General features: G+C 41.8%; 1 protein-coding gene across 4 annotated transcripts in view; it reads right to left on the bottom strand.

Annotated features, from left to right (window-relative positions):
- Positions 1-20,255, bottom strand: part of RASGEF1A (RasGEF domain family member 1A) — a 147,366-nt gene that overhangs the window by 15,987 nt on the left and 111,124 nt on the right. For 3 of the 4 annotated variants that reach the window (XM_083866865.1, XM_083866862.1, XM_083866863.1), the window contains exons 2-3: positions 7,514-7,693; positions 1,235-1,363 (exon numbers count right to left, since the gene is read on the bottom strand). In XM_083866865.1, coding sequence (XP_083722991.1) covers positions 1,235-1,363; positions 7,514-7,687 — 303 coding nt within the window. In that variant the 5' untranslated portion in view covers positions 7,688-7,693. Of the gene's footprint in view, positions 1-1,234; positions 1,364-7,513; positions 7,694-10,593; positions 11,729-20,255 lie in introns of those variants that run through there. The other variant, XM_083866864.1, reaches the window with a different exon arrangement.

Here is a 20,255-nt window from a genome sequence, read left to right as displayed (position 1 = left end):
TTGCCCACTGCAGTCTTTCCCTACATTCATCTCCAGCTCAGATGGACTCATTCCACATTTCAGATGGTCCTGGCATCTTTTAGAGGTTCCCATCCCTGCTGTTTAGTTACATGTTGCTGAGGAACCATTAAAACTTACAGAGGAGAATTTGCTCAGTCACAAATTAAGTTTGGCAGTGGTGCTAGGGACAATTATCACCTCAGGGCACAAAACTGGATGCACCTTATGTCCCTGACCCTTGGTTTTTTCCCCAGCACCTACAGGATGAGCTATGCAGATATTTAGAGAGTAAATCAGGGGACTGACCTGGATGAAAGTCATTTTGCACCATGGTTAGTTTGTCCTGTGGAGCAATTTTGTGGCATTAATAAGAGCAAGCACATCAGGACTAGTATGGGAGAAAAAGCCCTTAGGTCAGTATTGCTGTCAAAAGCTCTTTATTGACCAACCAGAGTTGCCTTTTGTGCTCCTCACTCAGAGTGCTGATACACCAAGGAGAAAACAAATTGGGACTATTAATGTGCTGAAGATTAGGAATGTGAGCATGTAATGTCTCACCAGAGAAGAAAAGTTCCAAAACATGCCCAGGAGTTGAACAATTTAGGTCTTTAAATACTTGTTGGCACCATCCTGTTTCTGTCACTCTTATTTGCTGCTCAGCTTGGACTTTTCTGGAACTTCCATTTCAGTCAAAAGTCTTTCAATACACCCTTTACAAATGGTGACATTTAGAAGGATCTAAGTTTGGTTGAATTGATTGTAATAAAATATGTCCAGTGCAGGTTACCATTTTAAATAGGTACATCTCCTAATTTTTGTGATAGGTAACTTTCTGATTTACTGTTAAAACACCTCAACAATAACCTAGCAGAAGTTATTGTTAACACTAATAGGATGGGGAGGCTGTGACTGGAGAAAGGGATTTTCTTGATTTTGATTTTCCTTACTTGGTGAAAGCTCAAAAGTGCAAACCAGCTTTGCTGGACAGGTTTCATGGCAGATACACACTGCTCCATGCACTGCTCCAGGGACATAACCTCTAGCAAATGTGACCAGCAAATGAAATAAAGATACGTCAAGGAAAAAAAGCCAAATACAAGTGCATCCAGTGACAAATGCCAATTACAATTCAATATTATTCTTTATCAGTCTGTTTAGCTTCACAAGGAGAAGGAGAGAGTGGAAAATAAATGACAGCAGCACAAGTGATTCAGGGACATAATGGTCCATTTACCTTTTCTGCCTCAGTCCCCGTTTCCAGCTGCTGCTTCTGTTTAATGCAGATCTGCCCCACTTTAGCCAGGAGCTCGTGTGGGTGAATGAAGACTCGTGAGCTCAGTAGGAAAGTGAAGATGTAAGTTCTCTGTGGAAGGAGAAAAAAGAAAGAAAAACAACAAGTTGAAAAGCTTTAGCAAAACACATTATGTCCTCCTTGGAAAAATTAATCTGTAAACTATGAATGTAACTTTCCTTCATTTAAAATTTCTATAATTTTCCCCGTCTCCAGAGAAATGCTGGTCTTTTCTAGCTCTGTTGAAAGGAAATGCTATAGGCTTCAAGGCTGTTAACTGAGGGGTTTTCCAATTATCAAATGATTTCCTTTTAAAATGCCAGGCTCAGTGTGCCTAATTAGTCATCACTTACCAAAGCCACAAATGAAATTATGTTATGACTCTTAAACACCACTGTTTAATGCTGCTTTGTTTCTTTAAGAGTGATTGCTTTTCACTGAGCTGCAGGAAACTGCTTCATGTATTCCAAACCACAGCTGTAATTTCTTCATGTTTGGGGATTTTCATTCCTATCTCCCCACAGTCACTGACAAAAGTTTTCACTTAGTTTGGGGGCACAGGACAATAATTTAGTTTTATGCCTGACTTTATTTATTTGGGGTTTATTTCAGAGTCTTTTGAATATGAACACTGCTAATAAATACCAACAATGATGATCTCCCATTAGAAACAGCCTCTCATTTGTAATTTAAAAGCTGTGATGCACTGTGTGGTACCCTGGACATGTATCTATTGTATCATATTCTGGATAGTTTAATTGAAGTGAGGACGATTTTTTTTGTCCTAGTCTTGGTCCAGTGTTTGAAGCTGGTCTTCTATATTGGACTGTAATTGCCTGACTAATGACAGCAGCATCTCATAAGTAATTCCATTTTTTCCCTTAGGCTTCCTGGTAAAATTTGGAGTTGGGAAATTATAGGGGATCTCCTTGACATTGTATTTCAATTAACCTTTGTTATGTTTGAAATGTGCCCTGTTCCTTTGACCATGTTTTAGTAATGTGACTTTGCAGGACACAGACAAGTGCATTTAAATAGTCAATGTGAGCTTGTACCACCTTGGGCTGAGCAAGTAAATTAAGACAGCTAAAAAATCTTAGGACCAGTTGTCTAAAATATGGTATCTCTACTATCAGCTACCAAATTCTGCAGCTTGCAGTCTCTAAAACAAGCTTATAATTAAACAAGGATGGTATCTTTATGACGCCAAAGAGGTTATGTGGTTTTTCTCTCTAATCAGAGCAAAATGTGCTATTAATGAAAAATGTTTTCACTTCTCTAGTATTCAGTGTGCCCTATAACACAAATTTAGCACTAAGCACCAAATATCACGGAAAAAGGAATTTTTAAAAACAAAATAAATAAGACTAACCAAAAGTCACAGTGTGTTCTGGGAGTGAGTGATAGATTAAACATCTATTTAAACACACAACTCTGTGCTGAGCTTCTGAAGGAAGCTAATGAAAGTACAGAATGGAATGTGACACAGCAGAGGCATTTAAGAGGCTCATTCTGATCCTGAAGATCTTATTAGTTCTGGGGTTCATGTATTACATGAGGAACAGCATTAGTTCTGTACAAGCAAAACCAGAGTTCAGTTGTAGTTTTTGCCTTGTTGGTTGTTCAGGGAAGAAGAGAGGATGTGCAGGGCTAAGTGGAGGGGCAGTTTGGGTCAGGCTCCTTCCACTGATGCCTACAGAAGGTGCCCCATGGGGCCACCTCACAATTGAGCTGTTGGTGCCTTTGAGCAGCTGGGCAGGGCAGTGACAGGACACTGACAGCAAGGCCTCCCTCCTTAATGGCACAGCTGCAAACATCCCCCACAAGTGTGTGCCTGGAAAGCTGAGAAATTTGGCTTCTGTTTGATATTTCATGTCTCTCCAGAACTTCAGACTTTATTTTAGATTTATGATGACAAATACCTGAAGATCATCAATTCTATAAAAATCTGTGGTTAGTGTATGTGATGTATGATGGGCACTAAAATTAGGCTGAAAAATTAACCTGAGTCACAAAAGATGACTTGGTCGTGTTATTGACAACACATCAGATCTTCTATTCCTGTGCATACAAGAATGATTCCTAAACTGGCATGTTCCCTACTCAGAATGAGAGCAATGAAAGAACTGGGTTGGGTTGGGAGATTTGTGTCTTTAACTATGCCTAGATATCCTCTGATAGACTTTCTACCCATCTCATGTGTTCATTGCTATCACTGTTGTCCCAGAACTTAAAACTGTGAGTCTGGACTGTGTGGGACAGGAATTCAGCTGTTGGGTGTGTCACTGGGTTGTGTGAATTATTTTTTTTTTGCACTGAAGACTTGAAGCAGCCCTCAATTTTTACTGTATTTTGCATTTTAGAGATGAGATGGGTGAAAAAAAAAAAAAAAGGATTTGACACTTTGATCCCTTCCCACATTCTTGCTTTGGGAGTTGAGAGGGGCTGTCTGAAAGATTCTGTCTGTGTCAGTAGCAGGGAACCACAACTTAAGCCACACTTGCCCTGGCAGTGACCTCTGCTCTGATAATCTGGAACACATTCTTTTAGGCAAAGATGTAATTTTGCTTCTCACAGTAATTCCAGCATTGGTCTCCTTGGTGGGAGTGTGTGTGATGTGGCACAGGGTTTATCCAGAGTGACTCTGAGACATGGCCATTCACAGCATCATTTCCCTGCTGTCATCACACAGCAAGAAAAAAGCGTGACACGGATGGATCTGTGCTTTTGTTTGGTTTCTTTAATAATGCTTTATAGGATGTTCATTAAAGTTTTGAAGTGGAAAGATGCAGGATGATACAGGCCATGACAGTGTGTACTTTCCATTTTAGGCTTGCTGATGGGTCTCTGTGATCAGGAATAGCTGGAACTGGACTCATGCAATGCTTTTTCAAACAACATCAAACTTGTAGGGTTTAGAATCAAATTATCATTCCTTCTGGAATCCATCTGCTGTACTTTTATTCCATTTTTAAGTCATTTAACTGGAACTAGGTTCATTACTTTGGGAAACAAAATTGTTCCATTGTGGTCAATTAAGATACACACTACACTGGTATCAAATCAAGGAGTTTCTTGACACTTTTATTACAGACATGGACAGTACAATTAAGAACCAAATTAAAAACGACAGCAGTACTGACACCCCATTTCCTTGCCTCTCTGCTAGTGGCCACTCCTTATCTAATAAAGAAATTTCAGAGTGAACTAAGCCATACATTTCAGCTTAGTGGTAGGTCTCAGGGGCTATTTTGGATAGTCAAAATTTCATTCTAATGTCATATGCCTTACCTAGATCAAGGATTTCTGTAATTTGCTGAATCTGCACTACTGTAGACAGGCTAAATGTTGTAACAGTGTAAAAACCTACAGCCTCTCAGGCAATCCTCTAGCCATGAAGAGGATGGTTTGGAGAAGGAAAATTAGCTCTGAAGCTAGCTGGTTTGATATAGAATGATTAAAAAATGCTTCCATAAGAGTGAAAGTTAAAGCTCCATTTATCCTGAAAGTGACAGGTATTTGGGAGGGGGGGCAAAAAAAAAATCCTTTCTGCACTTGGGAGAACCTAAGTAGACACAAAAGGGGCTTGTGCTTTGCAAGAGAATAAGAAGCCAGATTCCTTTAGTGCCTAAAGTTGTTGCTAAGAGATGAGCTGAATTATATTAAAAAAAAAGAAGAAAAAAAAGAGCGTGAGTGCACAAGACTAAAGAAGGAATTGTTACTCTCTGACCCAAGAATGCACTGATGACTTCTCGAAGAAGGGGAAAAGAAAATAAAATTTCTCTGTGTGCACTCACTGCTCATTCTGGAACTCCGTGTTTGTGAAATATTTTCTTCAAATATTTTCTTGCTTGGGCACAAGGGTTGCAGACTGGTACATTCCATTCCTAACCTCCTGAACTCGTGTGTCTCATGAGTATACATTTTCCTATGTGCAGAGCTGGTCCCTGCACACAAACAAGACTCAAAAGAGCAGCGCACTAATGTAGGCGCTTATCTTTCCTGTCCTCCCTTGCCTGGCTCGTGTTCTGCCAACATGACAAACACATTTTTGTTCTGCCTCTGTTACCAGCACAGAAAGATACTGTGTGTTTGCTCTCTCTCTCTCTCTCTCTCTCTCTCTCTCCCCCACTCCCTTTTTCTCTGTCCAGAAGGTTACTGTGGTCATAAGCTTGATGTGCACACAGGAGGCAGAGCCTTCTGAGTGTTGTGCTCAAAGGTAGTGACCAGGAAACTTGGATGTGTCACTCTGAAACTAAGGTAACCTCTACTCCAATACTGCACTGGCTTCTCTCGGTGAGAATCAGTTGGTGATACCTTGCTGCCTTTCTGTGGATGAGCAGCGAGAGACATAAAACTAAGAGGTTTTGATACTTCTGTCTTGACTGGCTACTCTTCTGACAGGACATCAGCCTCAGTGGCTAACCCCCTGTGGCAACTCCCCTAAAACCACAAATGAGCGAAATGAAGTATAAACATGTAACTGAAGGGAAACAGAACACTTGGGTTTGAGGATGACTCAAATACAGCTGCTTCTTTATGTTGTTCAGAGCTTATTTATCTACTCTTAATTAATCCTTTCAGGTAAATTGGGTGATCCAGCTTAACTAAAGGTATGCATTGTGCCATAGAGGAGATGAATTTGGTTCAATGCTGTTGTCCATCTCTCTCTTTTTCTCTGGAGTTACCCTTGACTGCTCCTGTTGGATGTTCAGCTGTGAGCTTGCTGTCTATTTAAACTGCAGTTTGCAGGGTGGGGTCTGTGGCTGCTTGGTTTGTAATGCACAAAACTTGTGTGGGATATGAAGGGACAGCACCATGGAAACTAGCAGAATTCCAAAGGAAGTTGTAGACCCCTTAAGTAACACTCACTTTATAGAATAATCTTCAGAGTAGCTGCGTCATAAATAGATTCTATGTTGCAAGGTATAATAAAGGATGTGCATTAGCAGCTACTTAAAAAAACAGTAGCTACATTCCTGAAATCCAAGTAACAAGTAACCATATTCCAGCATCACACAAAAGACAAGGAAAGGAAGTCCTTGGATCAGCCTAAAGCCACACCAGCTCTACCCACTTCTTTCTTCTGTGCATCTGTTCTACAATATGTATTTGGGGGTGTGGAATGGAGATTTAATGTCTAACAATGGTTATCCCTCAAGTCTTAGAAAGGATTTGGTACTGGCAGCACAATTGTATGTTTGCCATATTTAAATATAAGGTTTACTTCTGAACTGGAATAGTAAACCATGCTGGGTTTGCTTTTTAATCCCATGCTGATGACTGATGGCAACTCTGCACATTCCCACTGAACTCTCACATGGAGAGTCCCTTTTTGAGATCAAAATAAAATGTTCTACACAAATTATACTGAGAAACATACAAGATATATAGCATGGCCCACTACAATAAACATTAAGTTTGACATACAAATTAATAGTGATTGCAGTTTCCTGCTCCCTTATGAGTTTTTCCAAGTGCTGGGATACTTCTGACATAGCTGCTGCTTTTTCAGAGCTCAAATAGAATAGAAGTTACACAGACTCTCTGATCTTTGGCCACTTGTTTCAATAGTATCTTTTGTTAATGGGCACAGGGAGTAATTTTAAGTGATAAAGTGATATCTTAATATCCTAGGTTCAGATTCTTACAGAGTTATATATAGGTAGTATTCACTTTGAGGACTGCACTGAAGATGTTCAACCAGTTACAAAATCATTTTCAGGCTCAAGAACATACATTATTACAACACTGGCCCATTAAAATGTCTTTAGAAAGAGAGTATTTTAATTAAAATCTATTTTGGGTTGTGATTTCTTTTTTCTCATGGCCTAACTATGATATGCATAGAAAATCAAGGGAAAAAAAATACAAAAGCTGTTTTCAGGTCTGCCTCCCTAGGTAAGAGCTGGTTAGTAGTTAATCTTGGCTGCATTAGAGCTAAAGCAGCTTAGAAGTATGAAAATTCTGTGGCAAATGCTGCTTTTAATTGGTTCTTAAGGCACTCATTTGAGTTCAAGATGGCTTTATCTTTCTAACAAGTGCTTTCATTTAGAAACAGAATTTCCCTATTGAGCAGCATCTTTAATGAATGAACATGGCCAGTAAAATAAACCCGTCTTTAGTCTACATCTCAATCTTGAATCAGACAGAGGCAGAATTCCATGAAAGAGCAACAATCCAGATACAAATGCAGTAAAACACCTTTTGGTGGCTACTTACATCTGGGTAATAGTCCATGGTGGGCACCAGGCGCTCTATCAAGGCCTCCAGTGATCCGGAAACAAGGTTCCCATCCTGATAAACAGGGTCCACACATCTCTCTCCCATGTCTGGCTGCACTTGCCCACTACAACTGGAACCAAGCATGCTGGAAAATATTGGCGTCTGGGGCATAGTTTCCTGCAGAAGCAGCAAAGAAAGGGAGAAGAGGGTTAAGCTTTCTTCCAGGATGTCTTGTGTGTGGGTTTTACAGAGGCATACATTAAACACAATTACAGATTTGACTGAAGGCAGCCTCAGCATTCAGGCTGGGTTCTGAATCCAGGCAGTCACACATCTGCAGGCTGGCTTTGGCATTTGAAATGCACTTTAAGCTGTCTCTGAGGCTGTAGATGCACGAGCTGTAAGAATTTTCCTCACTGCACTTGATTTTCTTCTTTCTGCCCAGTTTTTCCCTGATTCTTTATGCATAAAACTAGACAGAGATGAAAACACAGAATGCTTTCTGAATTTCCAAGACACTGAAGTGGTGCCTTACTGAACAAACAAACAAGCCTTGATGTCCTCATTTTCACTCATTTTGAAGCCAGATCTTTGGCCAAAATACCTCACTTGTGATGATAAATCCTTCACCATTTCTGTAGCTAGATGTACTCCAGGTCTCACCACAAGTGCATCTTCTGCATGTAGATAGCACTGGAAACAGCAGGGGATATCCTGCCTGATCAAAATTGCCTTTTTTTTTTTTTTTTTTTTTTTTTTTTTTTTTTTTTTTTTTTTTTTAACATGAAACCAGGAACTGGGTGGAACTGTGACATAAACTGTAATATACAAGTCTAATTTAAACAGTCTCTTTGGAGACCTTTGCTTAGGACACAAACCTGTTGTTGCAACACAAAAAACCACATGAAGGTTTGAGTTTTGCACCTCCCTCCCTTCCCTTGGCCACAGCTGTCCCACAGTACCACAGCCTCTGAGTAAACTCTAGAGGGGATCTGTTATTTGTTTCAAATTGGCTGCAGCTTAAATCTATGCAGAAGGCTAAACAAAACATCCTGCTACTGTATGTAAAGGTTGCAAATGCTATTCAGCATCAAAACAGTTCCCCCTGGCTGCTGAAACAGTCAAGGCTGTTTTGGAGATCAAGTGCAAAGAAGGCAGCGTTAACTCCTGAGCTGCTGTCTCGCTGCCTCTGAAAGAGACAAGATATTGATGTAGATGAAAAGCACTTATGGGGATGAAAAGGATTAGGCCATTATTGGTACCTTTAACCTGACAGCTGTTTCTAACTGGGCTCATCTCTCACCCTTAATTCTTGTCCTGAGCAGTTTTTTAATGCAAGGCACATTTTTCCTCTCAAACTCTCCCAAGTCAATCATTCACGTTTACAACTGGAACACAGAACATTTTTCTCTCTTTAGGCACTGATAAATGCTAGATGCATTGTGAGGAAAAAATACCAGCACTAACAGAACTTGTTTATCACAGTGACAGATTTACTTATGTGTGAAGCTGATAAGTAGAACTGTTTCGTGGCTTTTACCAAAAGACCATTGGGTTCATACGTGATAAGAGATATAAGGGAAGTGTAATTCCCTCTAAGTTAAACATAGGAGCTGTTTAATCCCAACTAGGGAGACCACAGTGAGGAATGGAGTTCGGTTTCACAAGTTCAGGACGCAGAGTCCAATAAAATAGAAAAATGCAGGATCTAAAGTCATATCAAAAGAAATGAAAAATGACAGTTCTGCTCAAAAGTGCTTGGAGGTTACTCAGTATTTTACAGATTTATCTATCAGTCCTGAGCTTTGCAGTACACGGCACTGAAAACGGCTGAAGCACACGCTGGAGCCAACGGCTTTGCTATCTGCACTATGTAACTCTCCAGCAATTTGCTTTTTTTCCCTTTTAAGGTCCACAGCACTACAGCCCCTCGCCGCCTCTCAGGATGGTCTGGCTGCCATGAGCACTCCTGCCTAATAACGCCAACTTGCACAGGGCTTTTAAGCGACTCTAACCATCAAACGAAGCGACGCTTTAGCGGGAAACGCACCCCGCTTCTGCCAGCGAGCCTTTTACACTCCTTTAATGTTCAATGTCGCATCAGTCTGGTTTTTAAAGCCCCCTCTGGGGCGCTCCCCGGCTCTCCCACCGGGGCCGGCTGGCGCATCCCGGGGTGGCAACCTGCTCCTGGGGCTCGCTCGGGGATGTCCCTGCAGGGAGGGCACAGCCACCTCATGGGCACAGCCACCTGCTCCTGGGGCTCTCTCGGGGCTGTCCCCGCAGGGAGGGCACAGCCACAGCCCTGGACAGAGCCACCCCTGATCCCAGGGCTATCCCTGCCAGGAGGGCACAGCCACCTGCTCCTGGGGCTCGCTCGGGGCTGTCCCTGCCAGGAGGGCACAGCCACCGCCAGGCAGAGCCACCCGCGATCCCAGGGCTCTCTCAGGGCTGTGTCCCTGCCGGGAGGGCACAGCCACAGCCCTGGGCACGGCCACCCGCGATCTGGGGCTCTCTCAGGGCTATGTCCCAACAGGGAGGGCACAGCCACAGCCCTGGGCAGAGCCACCTGCGCTCCCGGGGCTCTCTCGGGGCTGTCCCCGCAGGGAGGGCACAGTCACAGCCCTGGGCACAGCCACCCGGGATCCGGGGCTCTCTCGGGGCTGTCCCTGCCAGGAGGGCACAGCCACCGCCGGGCAGAGCCACCTGCGATCCCAGGGCTCTCTCAGGGCTGTCTCTGCCGTGAGGGAACAGCCACCCGCGATCTGGGGCTCTCTCAGGGCTGTGTCCCTGCCGGGAGGGCACAGCCACCGCCGGGCAGAGCCACCTGCGATCCCAGGGCTCTCTCAGGGCGGGAAGAGCGCTGTGGCTCAGCCCCGGCAGCACCTGCCGCCCTCCCGCCCGGCCCGGCCGCGGCCGCTCTCCGCTGTCCCCCGCGGGGCTCCGGCTCCGCCTCAGGGGCAGCTCCGCGCCAAACCCACCCGCGCCTTTCCACGCTGAGGGGGGATTCCCGCTCAGGAGCCCGCAGGTGGCGGGCGGGGTGGCTCGGCGCTTCCCTTTCCCCTTCCCCTTGTCCTTACCCTCATTTTCCTGGGCGCCGCGCTGTGCCGGCGGCGCGGGCGGCGGCCCCGCGGTGTGGCGGCCCCGCGCTGTGACAGCTCCGGCTCCTCCGCCGCCGCCCGCGCCGCGCCGCGCGCCCGCCGCGCCCCCTGACGTCACGGCCGCCGCCGCAGCCCGTTGGCTGAGCCGCGGCGGGGCCCGTTCAAACGGCGCCGCGCCCGGGGGAGCCCCGGCCGCCCTGTCTGCCCTCAGAGCCCGGGCTTCCCGCTCCGCCTCGGCTGCGGGGTGTTACGGCCTTGCCTCCTCCTTCCCTCGCCTTTTTAAATTTTTTTTTTGGGGGGTTGGCTTTTTTGGGGTTTTTTTTGGTGATTTTTTTTTGGTTTTGTTTTTGTGGGGGTTTTTTTTGGTTGGTTTTGTTTGTTTGTTTTGGGTGTTTTTTGGTTTTTGGAGGTTTTTTTGGGTTTTTTTGGTTGTTGTTGGGGGTTTTTTTTGGGTTGTTTTTGGTTTTTTATTTTTGGGTTTTTTTGGGGTTTTGGGGGGGTTTGCTTGTTTTTGATTTTGGTTTATTTTTTGTTGTTGGTTTTGGTTTTTTTAGGGTGTTTTTTTTGTCTGGTTGGTTTTTTGTTTGGTTGGTTTTTGTGGGTTTTTTTGTTTGTTTTTGTTTTGGTTTGGGCTTGTTTTATTTTTGTCGAGGAGGTTTGTTTGGTTGGTTGTTTTTTTTTTTTGTTTTTGTTTTTTTTTTTTTTTTTTTTTTTTGTTTTGTTTTTGTTTTTTTTTTTTTTTTGTTTTTTTTTTTTTTTTTTTTTTTTTTGTTTTTGTTTTTGTTTTTTTGTTTTGTTTTGGTTTTTTTTTCCTTTTTTCTATGTTTTTTCCCCGAGATACCCTCAGGTTCTCCAGCTCCCAGCCCGCCCGGCGGTGCGCGGGCCCGTGCGCGCTCCCGCCGCCTGTGCCGGTGCTCGGGGCGCGCTCCCGGGGCGCCCCATCAGAGCCGCAGAACGCGCTGCTCCGGAACCGCGGCCGCCCAGCCCAGCCCAGCCCTCCCCACTGAAAACTGATAACTGCTCTTATTCTCCTCTCGGCCGGAGCTGTTTCTCTCCTTTAGCCACTGATGTGACAGCCCCGGGCTTGTCCCGAGCCGGGGGGTGACACAGGACAGCCCCCGGTGTGTCACACACGGGCACGGCTCCTGTCTGGAGTCTGATCTCCCATGGAAAAGCTCCAGAGGTGGATCCAGCTGCCTCACAGTCCCTCACCTGTACCCAGAACCAGCTGAGTGCTGCCCTCTTTTCAGCCTTTTCCCACACCAGCAAATCTTTCCTATCCTGTTGTTCATTTTACTTAAATTTATCAGTTGCTACCTTGTCTCCAGTCACTAATTGCATTTATTTTTGTTGTTAAAATTATTTATTTAATTGCTGTTTGAATATTGAGCAGAAGCCTTCGCTGGTTTCCATGGTGATTAATGTAGGAAAAGCCTTTTTGGAGGTAGATACGCCAACTCTGGGTAGGTGGGCACGTACTCCTTTACAGGAGTGTAAGGAATAGATTCATGATTGCTCACAAATTGAGGACAAAGCTGTGTCATCCATCCTAAACACACATTAATTTTAGAAGGATGTGTATCCACTCATCATCTTCACTGCTTGCTTACTAAATTCCCTTCTTGGTTTCTGAATTCTTACAGTTCTGCTGTAAAAATTATTTTCCTTATTGAAAATGAGGTTTTTCTTTTAAACAACTACTAGAAAAGTCACAGTTCCTCCCCCTTTCCCCGCCAAATCTGCTTTTCTGTTAGTCTCAACCCTAATCCAATCTCTTGAAGCTCTTTATAAAAGTTATCAAAAGCAGAAGGTATTTGTAGGCTATCACTGTATAATATGATAATATTTCTTTCTGAATGCTATGAGTATCTTTCAATACCTCATGTGGTATTTATGGCTAAGAGCAATGCCAGCATGGCTAAGAACAACACCAGCAAGCCTGTAAATAAGTATGCATGAAAAACAGGTATTGGATTTCATTCTGTTTCTCTGCTAATCTGTTTTCCCACCTTACTCAAACATTTGCTGAGACTTGTAAAAGAATATGTCCATTAATCTTAGCAAAACATACCTAGTTAATTGAGCTCTAGTCACAGATTCAATCTGTTGTAATAACAACTCCTGATCTTTTTGTTTGTTTGGAGTTCTGTTGTTTTTATTGACCTCAGAAATTAGATCTATCCTGTCACTGAAACTAAGAAATGGAGGAATTAAGAAACATGCCAACAGAATTAAGGAAAACTTTGCTCTCTCTTCTCTGGGACACATATCTATACTGTTTTCCCATATTTCTCCATTTAGTAGTCCAGCTGAGTCTGTTTCGACTTTTTTTGTGTGTATATGTAAAGGAGGATATGTGTGTATATTTCTTGTTTATACACATACCTAGGTATGTGTATATAAGTGTTGGGGGGGAGTGTGTTAGGATAAAAGTTCAGTGAAATGTCTTTTTTTTTTCCTGTCCTAGGATACATGATGCTTGGTTTTGGGGACACTGGGTTGTGCAGTCTTGTTGGAAAGATAGTTTTTACAAACCAGAGGAGCTGGAGGCCTAAATTCATCTCGTACAGCATGTAACAGATGAATCATGTCATCATTTTATTTCATTTCCCCTCCTGTAAAGTATGGATGATGACCTTTAGCTATCTATATTCTGAGTGTTGAAATCTGTTGATACAGAAACTCTCTGAGGTCTAATTGTTTTTGTAGTTATGTAACTCCTGTTCCTCAGCAAATTGCTTGCATTTTGAACGTGTTTCCATCAGGCATTGCCTCATGCTACTGGTGGGTGGACCCCGGGGCAAGTTTAATCAGCAGAGCCTGTACTCCTTGTGTAGTTTTCTTTTGAGGCAACACTGCTGTGGTTCACTGGAGCTGGTCAGAGCAGCATCTTGCTGCAGAGTGAGTCAGCAGCAGCCACGCCGTGACTGTCTCAACCTTCAAGGTTGCTTCAGTCTCTCACACTGTCTAACATCACCCTCACACATTCCATTATCTTATGATTAACAACATTTGCAGTATTTGGGTGTTATTCCTGCTTTTTGTGCTGTGGACACTTTGGACTGATAAATTTTTTTAATCCCACTGTGCCCTCAGTGCTTACAGTGTGTGAGTATGATTAGTATTCAGCTGTGAGATGCTGATAAGGATATTTTTCACGCTGTTGGGCTTACTTTGTGTGTTTTTTATATTTGGGCAGTAAGTTTTTTGCTTTATTGTGTTGGAATACAGTTTCTTAGTATAGTCACATCTCATCCTCAGTGGAAAATAGCTGGTCAATAGCTTGGTAAAAGCAAGAAATTTTAGCAAACAAAAAAGGGTGAAAATGAAGGCGAGATCAGTTTGAGAGTGAAGATTATAAGGAGAGGGAAGAAGAAATTTGAATTTTTTTCACTCGTCTTACATAACAGCATTTTGGAAAAAAATATTTTTAAATGTGCCTCTGTGTGTATTTAAAATGTACTTAAGAAAAGTCAGAGATTAGAAGTGCCATTAATGCTGATCTGAGGCTATAAAGTCAATTATAAACAAACTCTCCTAGAAATGTTGTCCTTGGAGCTTTCATTGTCAAGCTCCTCAAGTCACTTCCTTGGTCACCTTCCACACCAGTCTGTTAATAATAAACATTCGGTTTCATTTAACAGAATGTGTCAACAATCTTTAAAACCCCAGAATGTGCACTGAAGGAAGCAAAGAGGGACAAAGGCACAGAAACTGGCACTGAAAGTGAACGTAATTGTGTTTGGCACTGTTCATAGTGTTGATTAAATACCAACATAGGATCTGTCTTCGTCTGTCCATTCCCACCCTTTTAAGCACACAGTAGGATGAATACAGCACATTGCTCAGGTCTTTGAAGCACTGCTGGGTTTATCCCCAGCCTTGTTTACTTGGAGGGCAGTCTGAACTGTTACCCAGAGATCTCCAGACCTTGCCAGTGGTCAGGGTATAGAAAGTGACAGTGTTTGCATGTTATGTTCTCTTCCACTGGTCCATCATACCCACAGAGCAGTAGAGAAACCCTGCTGAATGCCTTCCACCTTTACAAGTGTAGAGTTACAGCAGAGTGTTCTGCTTCTTGCCATGGTGGAAGACTTTAAGGCATGTGCAGGCTGATACTGTCATTTGGAATTCAAAAAAAACCAATGCTATATTAAAAATGTGCATTTTACTCATGGGTTTTATGAATTGATGACCTTGGTTGCAGACTGAACCCTTTTAAGGGATTTGTCCAGGAAATGCCATTAAACTCCCCAACAATGGCCTTAGATAGGGTTTTTACATGGATACATGTTTGTATGGACCATTTGAAGGACTTTATAATTTAAGTAATAGAATGTAGTTAGAGCTTCAAAGCCACAGGTGGCTGTCTGCAGGGAACATTTGGGTTCTGGTCTTATTTCTAGGGCTGAACAAGAGTTCAAGATTTCCTTGTTGTACACAAATTGTAAGATTTGAAAGCTGTTCTCAAACCACTTTTAGATGAATTTGAAGGCTTCTAAATTTCAGAGATTCATGCTGCAGAATATCTTGATGGCACATTAATAACTTGGCAGCAGATGGGAGTGGGAGGAATGAGTTTCAAATAGTGGTTCTGAACTGAGCAAAGCTTTATAAGCTTGAAGCAAGGTTGAACATGCCAGCCAGAAGTCTGTGGTTATTACTGACCATGCCTTTGTCTCCTTCTCTGACCTGGGGCATGAGGAATCTTTCCACACAATAGTTTTGTCAGAGCCAATGGGTATTGTGGTTTGAAAATGGTCTTTTCCATTTTGAAAATGTTTTGCAGAAGAGATCCTGGCCAGCTTTACCCCTTAGGTATCCAGCAATTTTAAAAGCAAATCAAGATGAAAATACAGGAGCAGCTTAAGGTGTGGTTTGTTGCTATGCCTGCTTTTAGTTCTACCTGAAAGGGAAAACTGGTTGTGAAAATTCTGTTCTATATCTTTGGAGCAAATTGCATTTTCACTGGTATGAGGTCAGCTTTGTGACACCACTGAGGATAACTCTTTACTGGGCAGTGTGAAACAGATTTTTCCCTGATGCTCGGTGCTGTAGCTCCCCCTTGGACTGAAAGGAAAGGTCTTCCCCAGGATTTAGAAAGGACATGATGCTAATCCCCAGGTATTTTTGTGCCTAAATAACAGATTTACCATAACCTGACATGAGTTGCCTGTGATACTGGTACTCAGTCAATTAATGACTGAAATTTTAATGGTTGTTTTTGCACTGCTGCCAAAAGAACTTCACTAGTAGTCTGTTTGATTCCTGGTTTTCATAGATAATCTAGTCATAGAAATCTGTTTATAGGAATTATCTTACCTGCTGGTTAAGATTTAAGGTACATTCAGTTGGGAAACAACTGGGTCATTCAGCTTTGATTAAATAAAATACAAATATAAAGGGTTGATACTTCTGCTTTGCATTAAGGATGTTAGAGGAGATCCCTTACAGGAGTCTGAGGACCTCAGCTCATTTAAAGGCAGAAGAGAGTTCATCAGAGAGTGAACTAAAGGAAAAGATCTCAGAGAAAGGTGTAGGCTGGGCCTTCTCTGCTTAGAGAAACTGCTAAAACTTGTCACATATAAATGGCCATTTGTGTGTTTTCAGGAGCTGATGGAGCCTTCTCACTTTTTTTAAAGAAAGGGCAGAAAAGGCACAACCCGCCCCCCCCCCCCCCCCCCCCCCCATTTAGCTGCTTTTAATGTTTGTAATTCAGTTTGATTTTGACTCCAGCAAAAAACAACAGAGGCATGTTAATGTAATATACACTCTTTATATTAATTTTATCTCAGGCTTTTTAAAATTGACTGTTTTAAACCAACTGATATTCTATTTTAAATTGGGCTCAAGTTTGGATTCAAGATGAAGGAGGTCTGGAATTATCCTAGCTAATGTGCCCTTTACTTGCATATTCATGCTGGCTGTGACACCAGCAATTCCAAGTCTGTGCCACTGAGCAGAAAGGGAAAAATCAATTATGCCAAGAAGGGAGCATGTACATACATCAGCAGTTTGGTGCCCAGGGGAAGAAAAATCTGCATGTCTGCTGATGTCAATCTTCTTGATATGGTATTTTTGTAGATGCACGTGGGTTGCTATTTCTTTTTAACCAGCTCAACAAAAAATCGGTTTATTTTTAGTGTTATAAGCTTCAGGGCATCACAATTAACAGATCAAAATTGCCAGTTTGATTAGTCAACCTTCTGTTTGCTTTAGCAGAAACTATGACAGTGACATTATTAGCATTCCCACAGGTATTTTGGAAGATTCATTACGATCAGCTGTGGGATCCATTTTTCCCCCACTAATTTTCATTCTCTTTGGTCCTACAGATTTTTTTTTAAAGAGAGAAATTTTAGAGAGAAATTCTGGGCTGATGAGCTCATTTGCAGTAATTCACCTGCAGCTATGTTAGTTAAAAATCATTTCTATTAAACATGTGATGTGTCTTGTCTTACCTGAATTACTTGCAGTAATTCGGTTCCCATGAACATCTATTGCTCGGTTTCCTTTTGCTGACACTGCCAAGAAGTTCATCAGCAGCTTTTGGGGAAGTTTTACAGTAGTCTAAAGTCTACTCCTTTTGCAGGGCTCTTAACCTGCTGTTGGTTTAATTCTAATGGCTTTATTTGGAATAGAATCAAGGTGTGATAGTCTTGACAAAATCTTGAGGAAAATCACAACAAAGTATTGAGAAAATAGTGAAATGTGGTATAATTTTAGCAAGAGGCTGCCACCAAATTAAGTATTCGGAATTAATTTTTAAGGAAGCATTTTGGTGACTAACAAGAGCTAGTGAACAAATCGATGAGCTCCCAACTCTACTTAGTTTTATCTATAAGCACTTTTCTATCACCTCCAGTGACTTTCAGCAGAGTTTGGGAAGGACTGACACTATCACATCACAACCTGTGTATTGAATTTGTTCTGGGTAGTACAGAACAGAGGTTATTGTTTCATGTATTTGTATGTTTTCCCTTTTTTACATATCCTAGGACGCAGCCTCAGACTATTCAAACATAAACTATTGAATGCAAAGCTCTGTGGCTCTATGTGGTCAAATTTGCACTGGGTTTTGCTGAGGACTCTTCTGCAGGTGAATAAACTTCCTGTTGTAGATACATAAATGTTGATAGTAAAAAATAACAAAAATCAATTATTTACCTGTGTGCCAGTGATATTAACTGAACATTTACTTAATCTTCTGCTTTGCTAAAGCATCTTGACATGAATCAGTCACAGAGTTCACCTGACTGAGCTACTTTGGCCCAAAGCTTTATGAAAGTATCATTGTAAGGACATAAATGTAAGTGTACTATAAATAAAAGATTTACTGTCTTCCTGGGGTTTTTATTTTCCCTGTGGTCTGTACTGGTCAAGCCACAATTCAAATAGCTGATGGTGAAAAAACAATGTGCTCTTTGAACCTGTTTGCTTTGTCTTTTAGGGCTGACACTCACCTGAAAGCTGAGTCAAAGGATAACAAGCTGCAGTAATTTCTAGTTGTATATTTTTTTAGGGGCAAGGGGAGCACTTATTATTTTTTGTCAGGAAGGTATTATTGGATTTTTCACCCTTTCCTCTGCCTTTTTTAGCTTCATTGTGCCAGAATTTAAAATAATTTAGGGAGGTTGTTTTATTGTTCTATTTAAATTTTATAATTTATATTCTTCTGCCTCCTTACCAGAGGAGGAATTAAATGGTATAAAACAAATCCAGTGAATTCAAGAGCCACGTATGTTTTGATGAGTCTGGATTTCAACCCTACAGCTGCTGCTGTGGCATGAAACAGATGTCGTGTCAGCCAGCAACTTCAAAGGGGATTCCCTAGGCAGGAGCATGTGGGAAACTTAAATCTGATCCTATTTCCCCAGGGGGAGCTTGTTCCTTCTGTTGCTCACTTGTGTTCCCCACTAGGCTCTGTTCTCAGGTCTGCAAAGGCTGTGCACACCATGGGCACAGCCTGCTTTAGTTCAGGTTTAGAGATTTGTTTTAAAGTTGTCTGTGGGTGGATTTCTCTGGTTTGAGTTGTTTGGTTGGTTGGTTTTGGCTTTTTATTTTCATTTTTGCAGGGGATGCCAAAGCTCCCTAAAATCCATGGTCACGTTAGTAAAAGATTTTTTAGAGTAGATCTCAGAAGTCTGTAACCTCTGTAGAAATTGGGAAGTGCTATAGTGATTGATGCTATTTTCCCTGCATTTTCTACTTTCCTTTTTTTCCCCCAGAGCTAGACAAGGTAGAAACAGATCCAGATTGTGGATATGGCCGAGGAGAGAAGCTGGAGAGATGTGTGCTGTGTTTGTGGAATGGACAGCTGTCTCTAAGACATGGCTGCAATAAATGTAATAAAGCATCAAGTGGTGTTCAGAAGTGTGGTCTGCACTTGCCCAGGAAAATACAATCAACTCTTATTTAGTTTTCTCTCTAGTACATTTTGAAACAAATGAACAGCACTCTACATACAAACTGTAAAATGTTATGTAAAGCTCATATACACACACGTTGCATAAAAACTAAACTATGTAACAAATATTTCAGTTATTTTGGATAGCAAGAATGAAAACAATTTTAAAAATTTAATTTCCGTGTCATCCTGTCCCTCCCTGGTGCTTCTGTGTATCCTGAACTGATAGTTACCTACTGTTTGCCTGATATTTGAGCTGGTGGTTTAAAAGTAAAAGCTTTCCATGTCATGTCAGATTTCCTGGCCAGTCTATTAATAATGCCTGTAACTTTCCTAATTATATGAGATTTTTGGCCAGGTAGTACTCTCACACTTCTTTAAAATCTGTATTCATGAAAAAAAGCTTCAAAGTGCCTTGCCCCTAAATGAAGCTGCTTAATCATAATGACTTAACAGTGTTGCAGTACTGATTGTTAATTTGGGAAAGTTCACTGAAAATCAGATTGTTTTTCTTGTGTAGGAGACCAGTTCCCTATGAGTGTTTTATAATTTTCTCTTTTCTCACTGGCAGCTCTCACAGAATATTGTGCATGGCAAAGATGAACTAGAAATCCTAAACTTACAAGATGTCCCACTGGGAGTTGGTTCAGACCTAATACTACAAAAGCAAAAAAATACAGTTTGCTTCACCTGAAGTGTTGCAAATGCATTAAGTTATTTAAACAGTTATCTTTGCAAATTCTTCAATAAAATCTAGCCCAATTTCAATTAGGGAGATCTAAAATTCTCTGTTGTGTGCTTTCAGCATAAATGTTTTTTGGATTTACATATCGCAACCATTTTATACCTAAGATAGTATATTCTATCATTTTATGTTGCTCTAAGAATAATTAGGACCATAATATAAGGCATTTAGACAAAATTGTCCCATGATTACCCACCAGCATGCATCAAATCCCTCTGATAAGAAGGCTGAGGAATTTCTTGTCATATTATACTTTGTGCAAAACCAGTCTAGAAAAGGGGGTGTGTCCCATTGTAACTAGTGCCACGTTCCTTACTGGATTTGCTGTTTCTCTGGTGTAAAAATTCAGTGATGCTGGAGAAATTTGAGACTACAGAGGCACTCAAGTGTTGGCATTTTAAACACCTGTGTTGTAAGTTGAGCACAGTCTTGCTGCCTGCCCTTGGTGGATGAAGTTAAACACCTACACCCTCTCACACCTATGTCTGT

This window comes from Zosterops lateralis (assembly GCF_965231275.1).
Source record: "Zosterops lateralis genome assembly, chromosome: 8".
NCBI classification, from domain to species: Eukaryota; Metazoa; Chordata; class Aves; order Passeriformes; family Zosteropidae; genus Zosterops; species Zosterops lateralis.
Note: the sequence above shows the minus strand (reverse complement) of the source record. Positions and strands in the feature narration are given on the sequence as shown.